This window comes from Littorina saxatilis, linkage group LG12 (assembly GCF_037325665.1).
Source record: "Littorina saxatilis isolate snail1 linkage group LG12, US_GU_Lsax_2.0, whole genome shotgun sequence".
In the NCBI taxonomy this organism is placed as follows: Eukaryota; Metazoa; Mollusca; class Gastropoda; order Littorinimorpha; family Littorinidae; genus Littorina; species Littorina saxatilis.
Genome location: NC_090256.1, coordinates 66,259,768 through 66,280,127, shown reverse-complemented (window position 1 = coordinate 66,280,127; position 20,360 = coordinate 66,259,768). Strand labels below are relative to the sequence as shown.

The window sequence follows — 20,360 nt, the reverse complement described above, 5'->3', positions numbered from 1 at the left end:
GTACAGGCCTTTGCCACCTTGTGTACCAGTTCATTTCTGTGTGAGTGTGTGTGTGTGTGGGGGGGGGGTGTTTAGTGTGTGTGTGGGGGAGTGTGTGTGTGTGTATGTGTGTGTGTGAGAGTGCGTGTGTGTATGTGTGTGTGCGTGTGTGTGTATGTGTGTGTGTGCGTGTGTGTGTGTGTGTGTGTGTGTGTGTGTGAGAGAGAGAAAGAGAGAGCTTTAAAGAGACCGACTCACACACACACACACACACACACACACACACACACACACACGCGCGCACACACAACTTGACTAAATGTAAACAGCAAGAAACTCTGTCAAAGACAGTTTTAGGTCAGCATTGCAGAATAAACAGTCGTTTCTTCTTGATCGCAACTTGGCCTTGTACAAAATGTTGTCTTTACATTTGTGTTGTTTGTCATTTCATTCCCTTGACAACCAGAAACGTTACCTTGCAGGGAAGTTCCAGTGTATTTTGGGGTAGCTGGCTTTGAGAAAGTGTATTAAACTGTTGAGTAAGACGCCGCCTTTAAATGTATCCAGGCGTAAGGTTGATGCATTTATGAACGAGAAAGCTCATCCAATGCGATGACCTTTTGATGCTTTCCGACTTTCATGGTTTGTTTGTATGTTTGCTTAACGCCCAGCCGACCACGAAGGGCCATATCAGGGCGGTGCTGCTTTGACATATAACGTGCGCCACACACAAGACAGAAGTCGCAGCACAGGCTTCATGTCTCACCCAGTCACATTATTCTGACACCGGACCAACCAGTCCTAGCACTAACCCCATAATGCCAGACGCCAGGCGGAGCAGCCACTAGATTGCCAATTTTAAAGTCTTAGGTATGACCCGGCCGGGGTTCGAACCCACGACCTCCCGATCACGGGGCGGACGCCTTACCACTAGGCCAACAGTGCCGGTGACTTTCAGGGTGATTTTCATGGTGATTCCAGGACAACAGAACGCCTTAACAAGTACATGGTCTTGGTTACTGGATACTTGACTGGTTAAATGCTGTTGGAACATGGAAGGGCCATTCAAAGACCATGGACACCGTCAAGAACAACACGTTTACATGCTCACCACAGAGGGTTCGGTGAATAATATTTAACTGGACACGAATTGCCAGCGTGTGAAACTTCCTGATTCGTAACTGAAGAAACGGAAACTGAAACTGAACTTTATTACCAAAAGGATAGAGGTTTTAGGCAAAAGCCTAAGAACGAAAAAGGAGCCGTCTTTCGTAGCACTGGCTTCGCCCCAGCCAGACGTGTTCAATTAAAACAGAGGGGGAGACAACAAAAAAGGCAACAGGGGTCGGCTTGTGGTCAAATCCTCAGGTCATTATTCCAGTCCAGTGGCTGCTGATGTGGGTCAGTGGAGGTGAAGCCTGACCAATCGTGCAAATTGACACCTCATTTCCCGACATCGTCGGCCCGCCCTCTCACCCTCATGTGGCTTTGCTGGTGCTGTTCCCATCACACTGCCGGACACACAAGTTCGAATGGTGCTGTGCGTGTGACGCGAACGAAAACACCTTGACGTCAGCAAGAACAAAAACATCTGACGTATGACGCTCTGGTCATATTACCGAAAACAAGTTCAAATGCTGATCTAAAGTTGACGTGAGCGAAGACCCTTGACGTCAGCAAGAACAAGAACATATAATGTTATATGGGTATACTAGTCTGCCGTTCTAGTCACTACGCCACCGGACACAAGTTCAATTGGTGATCAGGAGGTGATGTGAGCAAAGACCCTTGACGTCAAAGAGAACAAGAACAAGAACAAATAGAGTCACATGGCTCTCATCACACTGCCGGACACACAAATGCAAATCGTGTTGTGCATGTGACGTGAACACAAACCCCTTGACGTCAGCAAGAACAATAACATATCACATCATATAGTTATATACTAGTCTGACGCTCTGGTCAAACTACCGGACACAAGTTCAAATGGTGATCTTGAGGTGACGTGAGTAAAGACCCTTCGGACGACAAGAAGAACAAGAACATGTCACGTCACCTGCTGGACATACACCTTCAAATTATGTTCAGAATGTGAGGCGAGCGAGAAACCCTTGACGTCAGCGGAAGTAGCACAGCCAAGGAGCATACGTCCATGTGACAGCTCGGATTCATCTTTACATGAATAAAAGCTCCTGATTTGAGAAATGACGTCCTTCTTCACTCGTCCCATGTGACGCACGTGTACTCGTCCATGTGACCTCTCGCGTTGCATTGCTGCGCTAGCCTGCTACGCTGGTCACACTGCCGGACAGAAAACTTCAAACCGAGCTCTGATTGTGGCGCCAGCGAGAATTTCTGGACACCAGCAAGAACAAGAAAAATACTAAGGCCCGGCGCTCACCTATGTAACGCCAACAGGACAGACGACGCACTGCAGATTATTGAGGTAGTTCTTTTTTTTTCCCCAGCACGCTACACGTTGCGTGAAAATAAAACAGGCCAAGTACTCGTCATAATCCCTATCGCAGCATGTAGTGTAGTGGCGACTGCGCAGATGTATTTTTCCCTTAAGGACAAACATTTATCCGTACTGCCGCAGAAATTTACGATTCGTTTCTGTGATCGTTGATTCAGTTCGGTTCAGTTCAGACCCGTGATTGGGAGGGCCGTTCCGGAAACAGCTGCGACTGTCCTCCATTCTGGTAGTCGTGTTTGTGCTGTCTCACCGGAGATTCGCTAGGGTGAGACCCATACATTCTTTGACATTGGCCATCCAATTCTTTCGCCATCCACCCCGGCGTCGTCTTCCCTGCGAAGTACTCACAGAACGGTTTTGGGAAGGGATTCATTGTGAGTAATAATATGTGCAAACCGGGCCTGTTTTTGCTGTTTTACTAGTTGCCAGAAGAGGTTTTGGTAGGTCCACCAAGGTGTTAATCTGGCGTTTCGCGAAGTTCGTTGTACTTGTGTTCAGAGTACAAGTCAAGTCAAGTCAAGTCAAAACAGTCGAAATGTGGCTGGTTACAAGAATGCATGCAAACTGTTATTGCGAATGAATGGATACTCACAGAACCATTCGCCTTATATGGGGCGGGGATATAGCTCAGTTGGTAGCGCGCTGGATTTGTATTCAGTTGGCCGCTGTCAGCGCGAGTTCGATCCCAGGTTCGGCGGAAATTTATTTCACAGAGTCAACTTTGTGTGCAGACTCTCTTCGGTGTCCGAACCTCCCCCCGTGTACACTACATTGGGTGTGCACGTTAAAGATCCCACGATTGACAAAAGGGTCTTTCCTGGCAAAATTGCTTAGGCACAGTTAATAATTGTCTACCATACCCGTGTGACTTGGAATAAGGCCGTGAAAGGTAAATATGCGCCGACATGGCTGCAATCTACTGGCCGTATAAAATTTCATCTCACACGGCATCACTGCAGAGCGCCTAGAACTGTACCCACGGAATATGCGCGATATAAGCTTCATTGATTGATTGATTGATTGATTAAGGACAAAACATGAACTTCGTGGGTCCTGGTTTTTGCCATTTTGCCATTGTCGTTTGCGGTTGAAATGCTACTCCCCTTCGGAAATTGAGTTCGGGTTCCTGTTGGCTATTCCGCTAAAGGCGTTATGAAAGTGGAATTGGCACGTTTCCATATTTGCTAAGTCGAACTGCCAGTGAAATCGTGTCAATGTCTTTTAGTAAAATATGCGCAGTAATGACTAAAATAATGCAGTTTGGCTGAGAGGGAAATGAAAGAAGAGGACATGGACATTATATTGCGTGCAATGGGGGAACCTTGAATTAGACATCCAGCCTATACAACAGAAGCCAATCACGAAACACAAAACATGGACACGGAAAATCACATGAAGGGAAATGACCCCCCCCCTCCCTCCCCCTGGATATAAAACAGAAGGCAATCACGAGACACAAAACATGAAAACGGGAAATCACATAAAGGGAAATGAAAACACCCCCACCTCCCTCGATGAAGATGCTTTCAACAGTCTGAACAGACAGTGGAATTGCATTGAGAAAGTGCATCTACTGTGAGTAATCGATCTTAAGTTCATCGGGCTCTGTGATATAGCGTATACACAACAATTACCCGTGGCAGTTATGTTGGGTTTGAGCCGTTTGCGTTTGATGGACAACCCTAATGAGAGGTCTAAGATGGCATATCGTGTGTGTGTGTGTGTGTGTGTGTGTGTGTGTGTGTCTGTATGTGTGTGTGTGTGTGTGTATGTGTGTGTGTGTGTGTGTGTTTGCGTGTGTGTGTGAGTGTGTTTGTGTGTGAGTGTTTGTGTAATCAATGCGTTAGTGCGTGCGTGTTTGCGCGAGTGCGAGCGTGTGCATGTGCTAACTCAGTATGTCAGACTGTCACCATGTTTAGCGCGAAGATTTCAGTCATAATTCAGAATACGCAGCGACTTCAAGCATATTTGTACTAGCTGTTGCTTTGACAATGCAGACAATCCAGCCATCCAGCCATCAATCAATCAATCAATCAAGCAATCAAGCAATCAATCAAGCAATCATTGTTTCACGATTGATTTAGAGAACTGTGTCATGACTTAATTCAGGTTGATCTCGAACTTAGAAATCAAGGTTACGCTAAAAGTTACGTCTGTAACCACTGCGCCACGTCGGCAGACATTCCTGGTGAGGATATATATAGTGTCTGTTGAACACATGTCGAATTGTATTTCCGCGATTTCTCCCCCTAACCCCCAGTGCCCCGAATACACCTATTTGTTCAGCTTGGCGTCTTGTATATTTTACTTCGCTCTTGGCCCTGCCCTGCCCTGCCCCCTCTTGGAGCTTATTTAGCCGCCAGCTTCCTTCTTTTTTCTTTCCTACGACTTTTATTGGCTTGGTTCATTGTTATTTATGGCCTCGTCAAACAGACAGAAACACAAGACGAGCGTCTCTGTGGCACAGTGACCTCCATCTCTCTGATCTTAATGTCAGACCAAATAGCAGGGGGAAGGGTACTTCCTCTTTCGTACAATCAATTCTTAGAGTCGTTTCCTACCACTGGCAAGAAGTTCTTTCTCGAGTCTTTCTTTCTGCAATATGCTGTTGTGCCCCAAAGTTACTGTCATACGTTTAAGCCACAGCCCCCATGTTCGTATGCATGTCTGTTATTTTATGTTAAAATCTGCACGACAACTTGAGAGTTTTGCCACAGAAATCAAAAACTGCGACACTCTATATTCAGGATGAAAAATAATAATAGGACGTTTTCAGATCTTACGGACTCCGCTGCCTTTCAAAGACAGACAGCACTAATAAGCACTTGCATTATTGCGACTCAGCTGCCGGATGTTGCGAGAAAGTGTGACATCCGCGGCGCGCGCGGCTCAACACTTCCGGTCATGGGGAAAATGGGAGTCGTCTCCCTGCTCAGGATGATCGACAGTCACCAAATTACATTTTGCAATGCACGTCCGATCAGAAAAATAAAGCGACAGAATCAAAGCAATCAAAATACTTTTGCAGCTGATAGGTTTTGTTAATTTTCCTCCAGAAGCTTAAGAAATGTATGAAGGTGGCAGACGTTTATTACAAAACGACATAGCAATAGAGCCCGTTTCCATTTTCGTCTGTAATGAACGTTTTCTCGGTCCAGTCAGTGAAAGAAACCAAGACTCCAGTGTATTTGATTGTGTTTTAGAAATGTGTGGCATACTCGTACAGTTACACACAGACAGACACAGACACAGACACAGACACACAGACACGGACACACACAGACACAGACACACAGACACGGACACACACAGACACACACACATACACACACACACTAACACACACTAACACACACTAACACACCAACACACACATACCCACACACAGACACACACCGACACACACACACACACACACACACACAAACAGACACACACACACACACACTAACACACACATACACACACACGCACACACACACAAACACACACACACAAACACACACAACAACAACACACACACACACACATACACACGCACACACTGACACACACACACACACACACACACACACACACGCACACTCAATTGTATGTGCACACACGCGCGCTCATGAAAAAGCACACGGTTTAACATTATTTATGCTGTGCATAAAATCATTTTTGCATGTTCAGATGTGCGAGGATAGACAAGAATTTAAGATAAAAAGTTTTCCGAAACCGGACAATCAGCCAGCGCCAGCCAGCGCCACAGTCACCACCACAACCACATGAAACGTTCATTGCCAGTTTACGCTGAAAATGTTTATTGGTCGACACCACAGGTCGTTCATTTTCAGCGCAGATAATGCATACAAAATCAGTGGAATATTTTCATAAATTCCACAAAAACTATGATTGACATAATCATATACATTGGGTTGTACATTTGCATAAATTCACCAAGAACAAAAATTGTCTTACACATCATAGATGGCATTGTCCACTATGTATTAGCTTACTGTTTTTTGTTCTTGTTTCCAGCTTCACCAACAAGCTGTCAAATTTTACTAGACTGGTCACCGGGTTACTTCCCTTTATCTACCGCTTTCTGCATCCGCTCATTAGACCATCATCAAAAAACTTATGTTGGCAACTCTAAAAAACAATAAACATTGTGTTTTAGCCCAATTAAAGCACATCGATTAAATACATAATGTCTGTCATTCACCACCAATCCGGCGGTACGCGCCCACACAACTACGTTATGGTGGAGTAAGGGGATGGCGGTGGGGTTGAAAATTTTCGCACAGTTGTTTGGGACGTCTGGCACTGGCTACCGCAGATGCAGAAATGGCAGAGAGACTGATCTTGGGCCGGCTGGCCAATGGGAAGACGGCATTCCGCTCATTAGTTATGCATATGACCTGTGCTCTGGCACCGTCTATACACCACAATCTCGCTTCTCTTCACACCCAAAAATATCATTTATGCTGTGCATAAAATCATTTTTGCATGTTCAGATGTGCGAGGATAGACAAGAATTTAAGATAAAAAGTTTTCCGAAACCGGACAATCAGCCAGCGCCAGCCAGCGCCACAGTCACCACCACAACCACATGAAACGTTCATTGCCAGTTTACGCTGAAAATGTTTATTGGTCGACACCACAGGTCGTTCATTTTCAGCGCAGATAATGCATACAAAATCAGTGGAATATTTTCATAAATTCCACAAAAACTATGATTGACATAATCATATACATTGGGTTGTACATTTGCATAAATTCACCAAGAACAAAAATTGTCTTACACATCATAGATGGCATTGTCCACTATGTATTAGCTTACTGTTTTTTGTTCTTGTTTCCAGCTTCACCAACAAGCTGTCAAATTTTACTAGACTGGTCACCGGGTTACTTCCCTTTATCTACCGCTTTCTGCATCCGCTCATTAGACCATCATCAAAAAACTTATATTGGCAACTCTAAAAAACAATAAACATTGTGTTTTAGCCCAATTAAAGCACATCGATTAAATACATAATGTCTGTCATTCACCACCAATCCGGCGGTACGCGCCACCACCTGATGACTCACATCAGGTACCGCCACCAATCAAAATCGACCTTTCTCGGAAAGTTGCACTGCACACTTTCTTATAATCCCAGGCTGCACTGCACACCTGTGATCCCATGTTAATGTTCTGCTGCACTGCACGCAGACATGTGCCTGACCTCCCCCTTTCTGTTGCACTGCACACAGAGAGAAGCCCTACGTTTTACCTGATCTACCAGTTGTGCACCCTGATGTAAGACAAGAAAGCGTTAGAAGACCATCTGCCCGCCTGACGGATTTGAGCGTCCGATGCCCCGTTCCGAGCCATGTGGGAGGCACCCCCAATCCTAAAGCTATGCGATTTGAAGTTCTGTTTGGGCAGGCCACAAAATTGGAAAACCAACTGTAGTTGCTCGTTGAATTCCCTGGCCGTTATGGGTGCCCCCGACATAGCTCGGAACAACGGCCCCGTTGCGTTCCCACGAATGCTCATGTAGGCCCGCATGGCCTCTACCGCGCATGGGACGCCTGCCTTGGCTTTCTCTACGGTATGGGTAACTGGTTTTGCGCTAGATTTGAAATTGCGGAACGTTATGGTCAATGCCTGTCCGTCCAGTCGGACATCTCCCCTATGCAATACGTTTTCTGGTTCCCGGGATACCGCCATTTCCCCCACCCGCAATAATGAGTGAAAGGCCAAGGTGCACATAGCCCGGAAACGTATCTTCTCGTAGTTCTCCCCAATGGCCACCTCGCTCTTCTCCATAATTGAGTTAAGGATAGGGACAGTAATGGGCAACCTTGTATCCTTCCCTTTGTCACCCACCCTTTTGCACCCCTGCAGTAGTCTTTTGACAGTATAATCAATAGTGGGATCCCCTAACCCATTCAATTTATGGACGCAACTGATTGCTGAAACTGCGGACATCACCGTTGAAGCCGCCTTCCCTTCCTCATGCAACGAACCAATGTACAGACACACCGCTGCAGTGCTCATTGGCAAGGAAGTAGAAAACCCTCTCTGTTTCAAAAAACTAGTCACGCTCACCCAGGTCCTTCTATATGCTTGTTGTGTCCCTTTGGCGTACGAGGCTGTCAACAGCTCTCCTAGTCGCCTATCCCCCCCAATTGTTCTGGCAGAGGTGAAATCCCAACCGGAAGTGGCTCTGCATGTGGACACAATTGCCGGAACCTCGTCATCTGAAAACGAGACAGCGCATCAGCAATTGCATTGTCAACACCCGCAATGTGTTGTGCTCGGACAACAATATTGTTCCGTAAACAGCACAAGACCAATTGTCTCACCAGAATCATCACCAGGGGTTCTTTTGATGTCTGCTTAGTAATTACGGATACTAAATCTAAATTATCTGTATGAATGACTAAGTATTTGTTCTGAAAGGCCAGCGCCCATGTCTCCAGAGCCAAAACGATAGGATACAATTCCAGTAGGGTGATATTTTGGAGTCGCCACCAGTCGGACCACCTACCCTGAAACCACTGCCTACCGAACAAAGCCCCGTATCCCACTGCCCCGGATGCATCCGTCACTAAATCCAGCTCTTCTGAGGATACTTCCTTGTTCATGAGAAAAAAGCACTTCCCGTTAAATGACTGCAGAAAAGTTAGCCAAGTCTTCAAATCCTCTTTCACCCCTTGGTTCAGCCTCACGAAGAATAGCTGAGAGCGTATGCCTCTAATCAAGTCGATCAATCTCCTCAAGAACGCCCTCCCTGGCACCACTGCCTGGCAAGCAAAGTTCAGCAACCCTATGACCGACTGAATTTCCTTCACTGTTGCTTTCTTCTTTTGTAGTAGGTTCTGTATTTCTTGGGCACACTTCGTGAGTTTTTCCACCGGCAGCCGAATTTCTCTTTCGATTGTGTCTATCTCTATTCCCAGGAATGTCAACCTCGTCTCTGGGCCCTCCGTCTTATCAGGTGCCATGGGAACTCCTATTTCCTCACACAAACCCAGAAATTTGTCTAGGTATTCTTTGCCTAGCTGCTTCGATACTGCCGCAAGGAAAAAATCATCCAGGTAGTGCACTAATGGTATCCCTAACTTCTGAACAGCAATCCACTCCAAAGCCGTGCCTAGTTCTTCGAACAAGTGACAAGACGAAGAACAACCCATCTGAAGCGAAAGATCAACATAAAAACTTCCTTGCCAGCTCAGTACGAAGAGGTTTTGGTCACTAGGGTGAATAGGCAACAACCTAAAAGCTTTCTCCACATCAGTTTTTGCCATAAATGCTGTATTTCCTACTGTCTGCACTAACTGTACTGCATCTTGCACATTGGCATATGACACTGTGGCCATGTCTTCCTCTATGAAATCATTTATGGATGCCCCCTTCGGGTGAGATAGATGATGTATCATCCTATACTTTCCTTTCGTCTTTTTCTCTACCAAGCCGATTGGAGAACATTGGAACTGAGTAAAAGGAATATGCCTAAAGGGACCTACTAACCTCCCCTCTTCTATTTCCTTCTTTATGTGCGCTTCTACTACTTCTGGCATTTCTTCTGCTGACTTCAGGTTCTTCTGAACTACACTATTTGGGGCTCCTGTGAACCCTACCCGGAAACCCTCTCTGAATCCCTGTATTAAAGCCCGCTTCTTCTGTGGATCGTACCCTTCCAGCCACTTTTCCAGCTTGTCCGCCTTCACTGGCGTGGCCCCCGTGCCCCAGTCTTCATTTCTTTCCTTCTCCTGCTTCTTTTCCCCCCCGTCCCGCTCGAAAGGGGTGCCCTTTGGCGCTGCATTTTCGGATTGCGTGTTGCCCCCCACACTGCGAGCAAAAGTGCTTGAAGCCACAATTGGGGCGGCTGCAAGATCCCTGTTCATTGAACTGGAAGCAGAAGCCCCCCACTTTGGCTGGGTTTCCACTTCCAGTCTTCCCCCCTGCGCCACCCTGCGGCTTCTTCTTTCCCCCGTCATGGGTCTGGGTGGCAGGCTCTAAGCGGGTGGTGGCGAACAGGTCCGCGTCGCTGTCCCCCCATGCCCTTTCTCCTGCAGCAATTGCGAGCCGGTAGCGGTAGTCATAGTCCCGCCAATTGCCCTGCAGCTCATGCAGGGTACACACCCGAGCAAAGTGGGCACCCAGGCCCCTGTGTACCTCTTTCGCTCTGTCCTGTAGTATAGTGGTATAAATGTTCCAGGCCTTCACCCACTCTGTGAAGGTTAACAGTTTCTTTTCTTTCTTCTTCTTCTTCTTCTTTTTGTCTTCATCGTCCTCATCCGAGTCCTCCTCCAGCATTTCCTTCGGGTCCGCGGGCAGGAGTATTGCGAACCTAACCGCCACACCGCTCCAGATCTTTTCCTTTATTGTCTTTGGCACGTGTAGGTCAATGGGCAACATTTTCTGGTTGCCGGTTGCCCACGCCTGTGTACCGCTAGTGTTAGATTGCTCACCGGAGTGTCCAGAGTGCCCAGCCATGCCTGAGTTGGATTTTCCACCCGTAGAGGTGGTCGATCCTGCGGGCGATGCCTCAGGCGCCGGCGTCTTGGCGGCCCGAATCTCCGCAATCTCCTTCCTCAGGGCCTTCTGCTCAGCAAGGAGCTGGGTTAGCGACTCCTTCACGCCCATTTCGTCCTCTCCTTCAGCCTCCTCGTCTCGAAACCTCTTCGGGGGCTGCTTTGAGGGACGCCCCGGTCGCTTGGTTGGACGCTTCGACATCCTGAAACATTTCAAAGGCCACTAAGCATCAGGGGCCTATTTTTTTTTTTTTTTTTTTTTTTTTTTTTTTTTTTTTTTTTTATATATATGCAGCACGGGCTGTACCAATAAAACATTCCCCATGAAGTCACAACCGGTTCTACCAAACCAGAACCAACAATGACGTCACTCCAGAAGCTGGAAAGGATATTCCCTCCTATTCCACTCCCGGCATCAAAGCTCTGCGTCTGGCGTCTTCGGTAGAACCCAACCACTTCAGTCTGGGAATAAACCTTGGTACCCCGTTCGTGCTGCATCTACACTCCTATTGTGGTTCTGCCCTCAGCACGAGAGTACACCTAAGAAAACACTGTCAATCTGATCATGCAGCACGGGCTGTACCAATACACATTCCCCATGAAGTCACAACCGGTTCTACCAAACCAGAACCAACAATGACGTCACTCCAAAAGCTGGAAAGGATACCCCATCCTATTCCACTCCCGGCATCAAAGCTCTGCGTCTGGCGTCTTCGGTAGAACCCAACCACTTCAGTCTGGGAATAAACCTTGGTACCCCGTCCGTGCTGCATCTACCCCTATTGTGGTTCTGCCATCAGCACGAGAGGATACCGGCTATCACTATTAGCCCCCACTTCCCTCTCACCCGCTGAACAACCACAACACCTTCTTACCTCATTGGTCTATATGCCGACTGTCCAACAGAACTTTTCTCAGTGCTCTGTACAGTAGCATGTGCCCCGACCCTGACAGATGAATCCCATCTGCTAAAAAATGTTTCTGATACTGAGCAAACTTCTCTGCTGGAGGGAAAGCCACGTAGTGGGGGAACAAACCCACTATCCTGTGTGCCGTTTTCAGCTGTTGATGAAGAAGCCTATTCACCTCCCTGGCTATGTCATTGAAACCCCCCCAGCCACTGTATCTCTGTGTCATCCCTGACACCACCACTACTGAGTTTGCCAATGTTTGCACCCTCACACACAGATGCCACAGCTCACGAAACACTTTATTCGGTGTCGTTCCGGGAACAATATTATTGTCCCCCACCATTAGCACTATCACTCCCCATTTTTTCCGGGTGAAAATGGCCCTGTTCTGTTCTAGCATTGATTCAACGTCGCTTATTTTTCGGCCCCCTCTCCCATCGAATATCTGCTCAAAACCATCAAAACCTAAATCTGGCCGCACCCCCTCATCTGTGTTCACAAATCGCTGAAACCTCCACGTGAAAGAGTGCCCGACCACCGCACAACTTGTAAACATTTTCGCTCCCGCCGTCTTTCTTCACAAAGAAACTAGTCACGTGACCGAGCGATTCGCGTTGCCACTGCTCGGACCAATTTTAATGCCAGGAGAAGATGATACTGTCTTCTTTTCTCCCTGAACACTTTTACTGACGGCTGTCAGCTAATTGTACCATCACCGTCTACCTAGCTATCACCCTCGTTCCTTCGAGTGTCACTCCCGGCAAACGTGAAACCACATGTTTCTGCCTACGGTGCCACGCTGTCTCCCAGTTTCCCAAACTCCAAACTTTCCTTGCAGACAACTAATTGGCCCCACTCGAGCCTATTACCGCTGTTTCGATCTCAATCGCCCCTCTCGACAATCAAGCAACAAAACAAAACAAAACAAGGTAAAAGTACGTGTACCTTCTCTTTCCAAAATCCTTGAAACGTTGAAAATTTTCGCACAGTTGTTTGGGACGTCTGGCACTGGCTACCGCAGATGCAGAAATGGAATTTTCGCACAGTTGTTTGGGACGTCTGGCACTGGCTACCGCAGATGCAGAAATGGCAGAGAGACTGATCTTGGGCCGGCTGGCCAATGGGAAGACGGCATTCCGCTCATTAGTTATGCATATGACCTGTGCTCTGGCACCGTCTATACACCACAATCTCGCTTCTCTTCACACCCAAAAATATCATTTTTACACACACAAAAACACACACACACACACACATAAACACACACACACACACACACACACACACGCACACACACACACACACACACACACACACACACAAACACACACGCATGTACGTGCACACGCACGCGTACATTGAAAACCACACGGTGCACCATTATATCTATGCCAAGGCTGAATGAGCATTAGCTGGGTATATAGAGTATGTCTGCATTCACCAATACAGGGGAACATGTGAACAGGTATTCGGAGTGTAACAGCTGTAATGACACGCGCATAACCCTTGCCAGTGAATACTTAGATCGACTTTCTTCTTTCCTTATGTTTTTCGCCTTTTGTTGTAATTTCTAAGCCTGTTCCGCCCTGCCAGATAAAGATATATTTCTACGAAGCTGTAATAATATACCGTGTACATATACAAACATTAACAGCTATTGTGTTTTCAGCGTAGCAATAGGGTCCGATATTTAGACGAGACAAGTATAATGCCGACGAGTCGAAGACGAGTCGCATTATACTTGTTCGAGTCTAAATATCGGACCCTATTGCTACGCTGAAAATACAATAGCGATTATATAGCTTTTCTGACCTTTATTTGTTGCTCCAAACTTACAAAATGACAGTTTTTGTGTCGATGCGTTGATCTCAGGTTTTGATAGCAGACGCCGTTTCTTATGCGCATTAGTTTTGCGCAGGCGCCACACTGACTTTGGAGAAAAAAACTCGATTTGACAACACAGCTGTTAAACAGCATTTTATTAGTTCATTCGTATACAACAAAAAGAAGTTTGAGTTTTTTAAATTTTGAACAAGACTACTAATGAAGAAGACCAAAACACAACATCAACGGAAAACTAGAAACGACTGAAGAACTAGGATGCAACAAGGGGAGGAAAAAAGAACAGCTAATCCGTACAAAGCGAGCAGACGGCAGCGACGTTTCCAGTTTGGGTGAATGGCATTTATACTCGTCTCGTCATGAAGCGAATTTTTCAACCTCAGTTATAAACGACTACATGAATGTTAGTGCCATGGGTTGTACATCAACACTTGAGAGGGGAAGTGGGGTATTTAGTGTGGAATTACGAGATAAGAAAAGCCGAATGCGAAAATGTGTGTCAGTCGGCAACTGTGAACTAAGCTCACAGGCACACAAAAACGGCTGTTCCGTTGTACTCCCCTGTTTGTACTACATCTTTCGACTTTGGGCATTTTGTGGTGTTTAGGGACAGAAAATAATAGGTTTAGTCCTGTTTCATCGGGAAGTTAGCAGAAAAGGGTAACTATCGACATTTGTAAAGCTGAAAAACATTCCAGAGAAGAATTTCAAGTTGTCAGTGTATGCTGTTGTCGATCAGTGAAACATCGTGTGGTACAGGTGGGTAAACCGGAACCATGCGTCTTTGTTATTGACAATATGCTTTTGGATATTGAGAAAAATGGCCGACTTCTGTAGCATTATGCTTTGATGATCGGAAGAGACCATCCAATCACAGCCCCCGAATTCCCCCACGTGTTCATCAGAATAGCTATATAATCGAATATTTATACTTCACTCATAAAAACTCGGATTTGTCATGAAGATTATTATAATTGGTTTCAGCACACATGACTGGAGGTTCATTGGGCCCTGCTGCTGGATTTTGCTGACCCAGGTTTTTAATTTTCTTCATTGCATGTATATAATTTATGTCAAACGCAGTTTTCGAGATTGCTATGACGGGATATTTATTAACAAAACAGAAAATTGCAACAACGACAAAACATAACAACCCAAAATAAAATATTTTAAAAAAATACGCGCAAAAAGGACAATGGAAAATTATATCAAAAAGGGTTTATTGAAATAATGTTCATGCGATTGCATTTTTTTTTTTGACGGCAAGAAAGGGAAAGTGAAAAGCATTGGACCACTGTCCCGACCATCTAGCCTTACTCCCAACGAAGGAGGAAGGGAGAGAGAACAGACTAAAGGTCAGATTTTTTTTAAATCGACACGAAACAATTCTTTCTTTTCAAATTGTTCTGACAATAGAGGGGTTTGTGTTTTGTTTTGTTTTTCTGTGTGTTTGTGTTTGTGTGTGTGTTTTTTGTGTTTTTATTTGTGTGTGTTTTTTTAAGCCTCTCTTTCTAACTCGCGTTGCATTAGGTTATTCACCCTGCCTGCAAACAACGGCACCAGAGTGTCACCTTGTTCGCATGTCTCGAAACATGGCTGTAACGGAAGAGTGCCGGAAGCCCCTTAGAAACCCCAGAGAAACTAATGGCAAAGCGACACCCTCAGCGCAATAAACCATTTTTAGTGACGGTCATTTTTTTTTAAAGTTTGACAAATACGTTGCATTGCAAATGGATTGAAGTGTCCACCAGATCAAGTTTTTTCACCTTGCCTGGCCTCCGGGTATTGAAACTCGATCTCGAGCAGAGAAAGACTAGGACACAAACAACAACATTTTCTTGCTGTTTTGGGAGATTATGAAATGTATGTTAAAAAGTCTATTTATTTATGCATTTATTCATCTTGTAGAAGAAAAAAACAATTGAAAGAAATGTGAATTAACCGTCTTTTCATCTTTAGGCAAAATAGGCCACAACAACGGTTTTTTTGTTTTTGTTTTGTTGTCGGAATTATTCAAATGTATTGCACCATTCATCTCTCTCTTTATTTTGTTGGAGAACAGAATTTAGAACAAAGCAAATATTCCCCGATTTTTCCTAACAAGACACAACTTTGTAGTGTTGATGTCAGAATTGTTGAAATGTAGTTTTATATTGCTTTCTTTCCTTCTTTTATTTTGTTCTTTCTTTCTTTCTTTCTTTTTGTCTTTCTTTCTTTTTTTAATTCATTTATCATGGGGAATTTAGAGCAAAGCGAATACAACGTCTTTTCATAGGTTAAACTAGGCCACAACTGCCTCTTGTTTTGCTTTGTTATCAAGATTATCAAAAATGTGTTTCACTAATTTTCTATTTCATTTCTTTATTTTTAATAGGTAAAACTTTTGGAGCAAAGCAAAGAAATCATTCTCTCCTGTGACCTTGTCTGGCGATAAATGTAATAGAGAATAAATACATTGAACGGCTTACGAATGCTATGAGAGTCATGCCACGGAAGAAGAAAGTGCAAGAAAACTTGTAAAATAGTAATGACATTCTCTGGTAGCAGGTTCTCACCACCTAATATAACGTCATACTTTTAACTTCTTTCTAGCTCCACAGCAAAGACAGTCGTCAAAATGGACATCTTTCTTGTTTGCCACAGAGGAGTATATACAGTCGTCAAAATGGACGTCTTTTTTGTTTGCCACAGAGGATTATACACAGTCGTCAAAATTGACGTCTTTCTTGTTAGCCACAAATGATTATACACAGTCGTCAAAATGGACGTCTTTCTTGTTAGCCACAGATGATTATACACAGTCGTCAAAATGGACGTCTTTCTTGTTAGCCACAGAGGATTATACACAGTCGTCAAAATGGACGTCTTTCTTGTTAGCCACAGAGGATTATACACAGTCGTCAAAATGGACGTCTTTCTTGTTAGCCACAGGGGATTATACCTTGTACACAGTCGTCAAAATGGCAGAAATGTCGCAGACTCGTCTCTCTGGGAATTCGGAAACAGGGGCATAAATAATGCAGGGTCGTAAGGAGAAAATGGTAGCCAAAACTAGGGCACCGTGTCAGACAGGAGGTTTGTTTTCCGGCAGCATCTTTCTCGTGTTCACGGCCATCCGTTTCTGATGTGGCTGTCCGGGGGTACTCGGTGGTTCCACTGCAAGGAGTTAGTGCCACGCTGGATCTTAAGGAGGCCTTAAACAGCCCAGCCCGGCTCATCCCGACGCTGATTGTCATGTTGTCTGAGGAGGTAGCTACAATAAGTGGGAGAGAAAGCGTAAGCGGATGTCGGTCTTTTTGAAGTCTAGAAGGCCATTTATACAATGCTTGTGGGCTGGTTCATGACGGGTTATATGCCTGTCTTCGTGAAGCTTAGTAAAAGTGCACCAGACTGTGTGAATGATCATCATAACAATAGCAATAACAATAACAACACTTTATTGTCCATTAAAATGAAGAAAGGAAAATTGTCTTCGACACGTCTGTTAATGTTACGATCCCGAGTGTCCAGTCCGAATGGTATCTTCACATTCTTTGAGATAATCGTTGTTGTTGTTGTTGTTGTTGTTGTTGTTGTTGTTGTTGTTGTTGTTGTTGTTGTTGTTGTTGTTGTTGTTGTTGTTGTTGAATAATTTGTCTTGACAAGATCAAAAGAAGCCTCGGATATGTAATACTCGTCAAAAGGGCATAGTGTAGAACAGCAGAAAAAGGTCTTTCTTTCTTTATTTGGTGTTTAACGTCGTTTTCAACCACGAAGGTTATATCGCGACGACAGAAAAAGGTGTTCAAATACTTTGTCTGATGTGTAACCACACTATTCATAAACTGTAAAGGTAGTATGCCGAGAAGCTTCTGAACTGTTGTCTCTTTTTGTTGCGAGGCCTGACAAAAACGGCATGGAAACCTGACCTTGCGCCGTTGTTGAGCTGGATAATCAAGCAAAATAAACTACTGTTTGTTGACGCAGAAATGACCAAGTTGTTTTTTCCTTTGGCATTCAAAAATATTACTTCAAAGTGTTTTGATTTTTATTCCATTTTAGTGTACGGTACTAATATTTTGGGGGTCCTGATTTGGCCTATATGGTCCGCTGGACCCAAAAAGCAACAACTAACTAACTAACTAATATTTTGTGTATTTGACTTTTAGGGGTGTCTGTCGTCTTTGTCCCAATGTATAACGTTTTTACACAAACAACAACCTCACAGCAGAGATCTACCCCCAAAATTCCAGTTTCTTTTGACAGGCAGTATAGACGAGGACACAATTCTGTCGGTGAATTAAACCAGTTACGCAGTGTCAGTTCACTTGTTGCACGAGCCAGGCGGTGTCACACACTGTCATCAATCTGTCACCGTAGTCCAGCAGGGTAATCATTTGGTGTCGGCTCTGTCAGCAAAACACCAAAAGTTCATTTAAATCTGTGACAGCTTTGCCGTCATCTCCGCAGTTCTGCCGAACGTTTTTCTTTGTGGTAGGAAAAAGGGGTTAGGCCTTTGAATTTACAAAAATTGCCAAAGAAGATAACTCCTAACAGCATCCCTGATTCAAGTTGAGTCGGGTTAGGCTATTTTAAGCGGGTATGGGAGGTTAACGATACCAGAAATGTACTGCTTTCGGGTTTCAATTTACGTGACATCTATATTCGATAAATCTCAGCAACATCTCTGTTCTAGTTGAGTCGGGTCGGGCCATGTGAACTGAGCCTTAGAGGTTAAAGATACCGGTTAATCGTTGCTCTATTTTTCGACGTGACATTAACAGACAGTCGGAGGCATGTCTCTGGCATGAAGCTGATGCTAGACTCTCAGGTACCTGTGCAGCTTGGGGTCTCAGGCTCTCAGACACTGCAGGGAAGGTTTTTTGGAGTTATCCTTTTTTTCTGGAGTTTTGAGCAGCTTTTGGTATGCCAGACCTTTGTTCCCCCTCTATTGGGGGGTTTGTGTTTTTTAGGCGCGGGGTTTGTTTTGATGCTGTATCGCTTTACGCGACATTCGGAACGCCCTAGTCTTTGAGGGTCGGTGGTCCAGAAAAGAGTGCTGACATGAACTAACATACAAAAAGAAGAGTACGTTGCACGTGCAGGTGTAAATGTGTGAATATACAGCAGTGATACTGAGTAAACTGACGACCATTGGATGTACGCTTTCCTTTTCAATTCCTTTGGTAAGAAACCAGTTTCGGTACGATACCAATGAAAGTGAAGACACCAGCGATACAGCAGAAATCATAAAACAACAACGCTGACACAATTGACCCACATGAATGCATAATTATGCACGCACGTACGTACGCACGCTCGCACGCACGTGCACATACCAAATATGCATACACAGGCACAGTCACACGCGCACGCACGCACGCACACACACACATACACACACATACACACAACCACACACACACACACACAGACACATACACACACACACACACACAACCACACACACACACACAACCACACACACACACACACACACACACACACACACACACACACACACGTGCGCGCGCGAGAGAGAGAGTTCTTCGAGAACGTAACATAGTTATCACATTTTTACCGAACACTGTATGCAGAGTTCGAGCGCATAACATCGCCGTTTATCGTTTCGCAACCATTACATGTTTTCCAACCGTGTAATCAGAAGGTTCTCTCTCACATCTAAGCCGATAGTCGTCACTCGTTCTTGCACGCACAAATGTTCAAAACAACGTAATCGCACGCCTAGACCTTAAGGGCAGAATATACCTGCGCAGTTTCAGCGGCACAGACGACACACTGCATATTATTGATGCTGCGATAAGGATTATGACGAGAAACTGGCCTGGTTTTTTTTCACGCAACGTATAGCGGGCTGGAATAATCTGCAGTGCGTCGTCTGTCCTGCTGAAATTACATAGGTGAGCGCCGGGCCTTAGCAAAACCCGCTGTAGTCGCCTCGCAGTCTGGCAACCTTAGGGGCAAACTACACCTGCGCAGAGTCAGCAGGGCTGCATGCTGCGATAGGGATTATGACAAGTACTTAGCCTGGGTTTTTTTCACGCAGCGTGTTGCGGGCTGTGAAAAACAAAAGAATTCGGCTGCGCGGCAGTTCAGGTGAAAAAAAACCCAGTCCAAGTATAGTCGTCATAATCCATATCGCAGCATGCAGCGCCGCTGACTGCGCAGGTGTAATTTTCCCCTTGTTTGATTTATGTAATGAAGGGTTAAAAATGCAAGTCGCAAGGAACCAGTTGGTATCATTCATGCGTAACCTAATGCACACGGACTCAAATGGACGTGGTCCTGAAGTCACCACGTAGTAACGCCGAAGTTATAATGTTGCTTAATACCGTAAGTAGCAAAGAAAAGGATTGGTGAGGTCACTGGGATTTGGATGTGAACTCAATATTGATCTAATAACTTTCAGTCGTGGCGCAAAAGGACTATTAATTTACATACACTATGTCGTGTGTGTGTGTGTGTGTGTGTGTGTGTGTGTGTGTGTGTGTGTGTGTACACAGGGTAATTTAGCAAATGTCTTCAGTCTTCAACGGTAAAAAACAAAACAAATCCACCTGACAGGGATTCCTTTTGGACAGGAAGTATCTTACTCATAAAGAAATGCGTATATGCGTTTAACGTATGTGTGTGTGTGT

At 45.1% G+C, this 20,360-nt stretch overlaps 1 protein-coding gene across 1 annotated transcript; it reads right to left on the bottom strand.

The window, feature by feature from the left end:
• Window positions 1-6,084: 6,084 nt before the first annotated feature.
• Window positions 6,085-13,106, bottom strand: LOC138982600 (uncharacterized). The gene is made up of 2 exons (XM_070355925.1): window positions 10,128-13,106; window positions 6,085-8,689 (listed from the first exon to the last, which is right to left on the bottom strand). Exon 1 carries the CDS (start codon window positions 11,169-11,171, stop codon window positions 10,188-10,190), a length of 984 nt encoding a protein of 327 aa, XP_070212026.1. The 5' UTR covers window positions 11,172-13,106; the 3' UTR covers window positions 6,085-8,689; window positions 10,128-10,187.
• Window positions 13,107-20,360: the final 7,254 nt, after the last annotated feature.

Bases quoted from the DNA above. Each gene is read 5' to 3' on its own strand.
- LOC138982600 (XM_070355925.1), bottom strand. From the start codon at position 11,171: ATGTCGAAGCGTCCAACCAAGCGACCGGGGCGTCCCTCAAAGCAGCCC.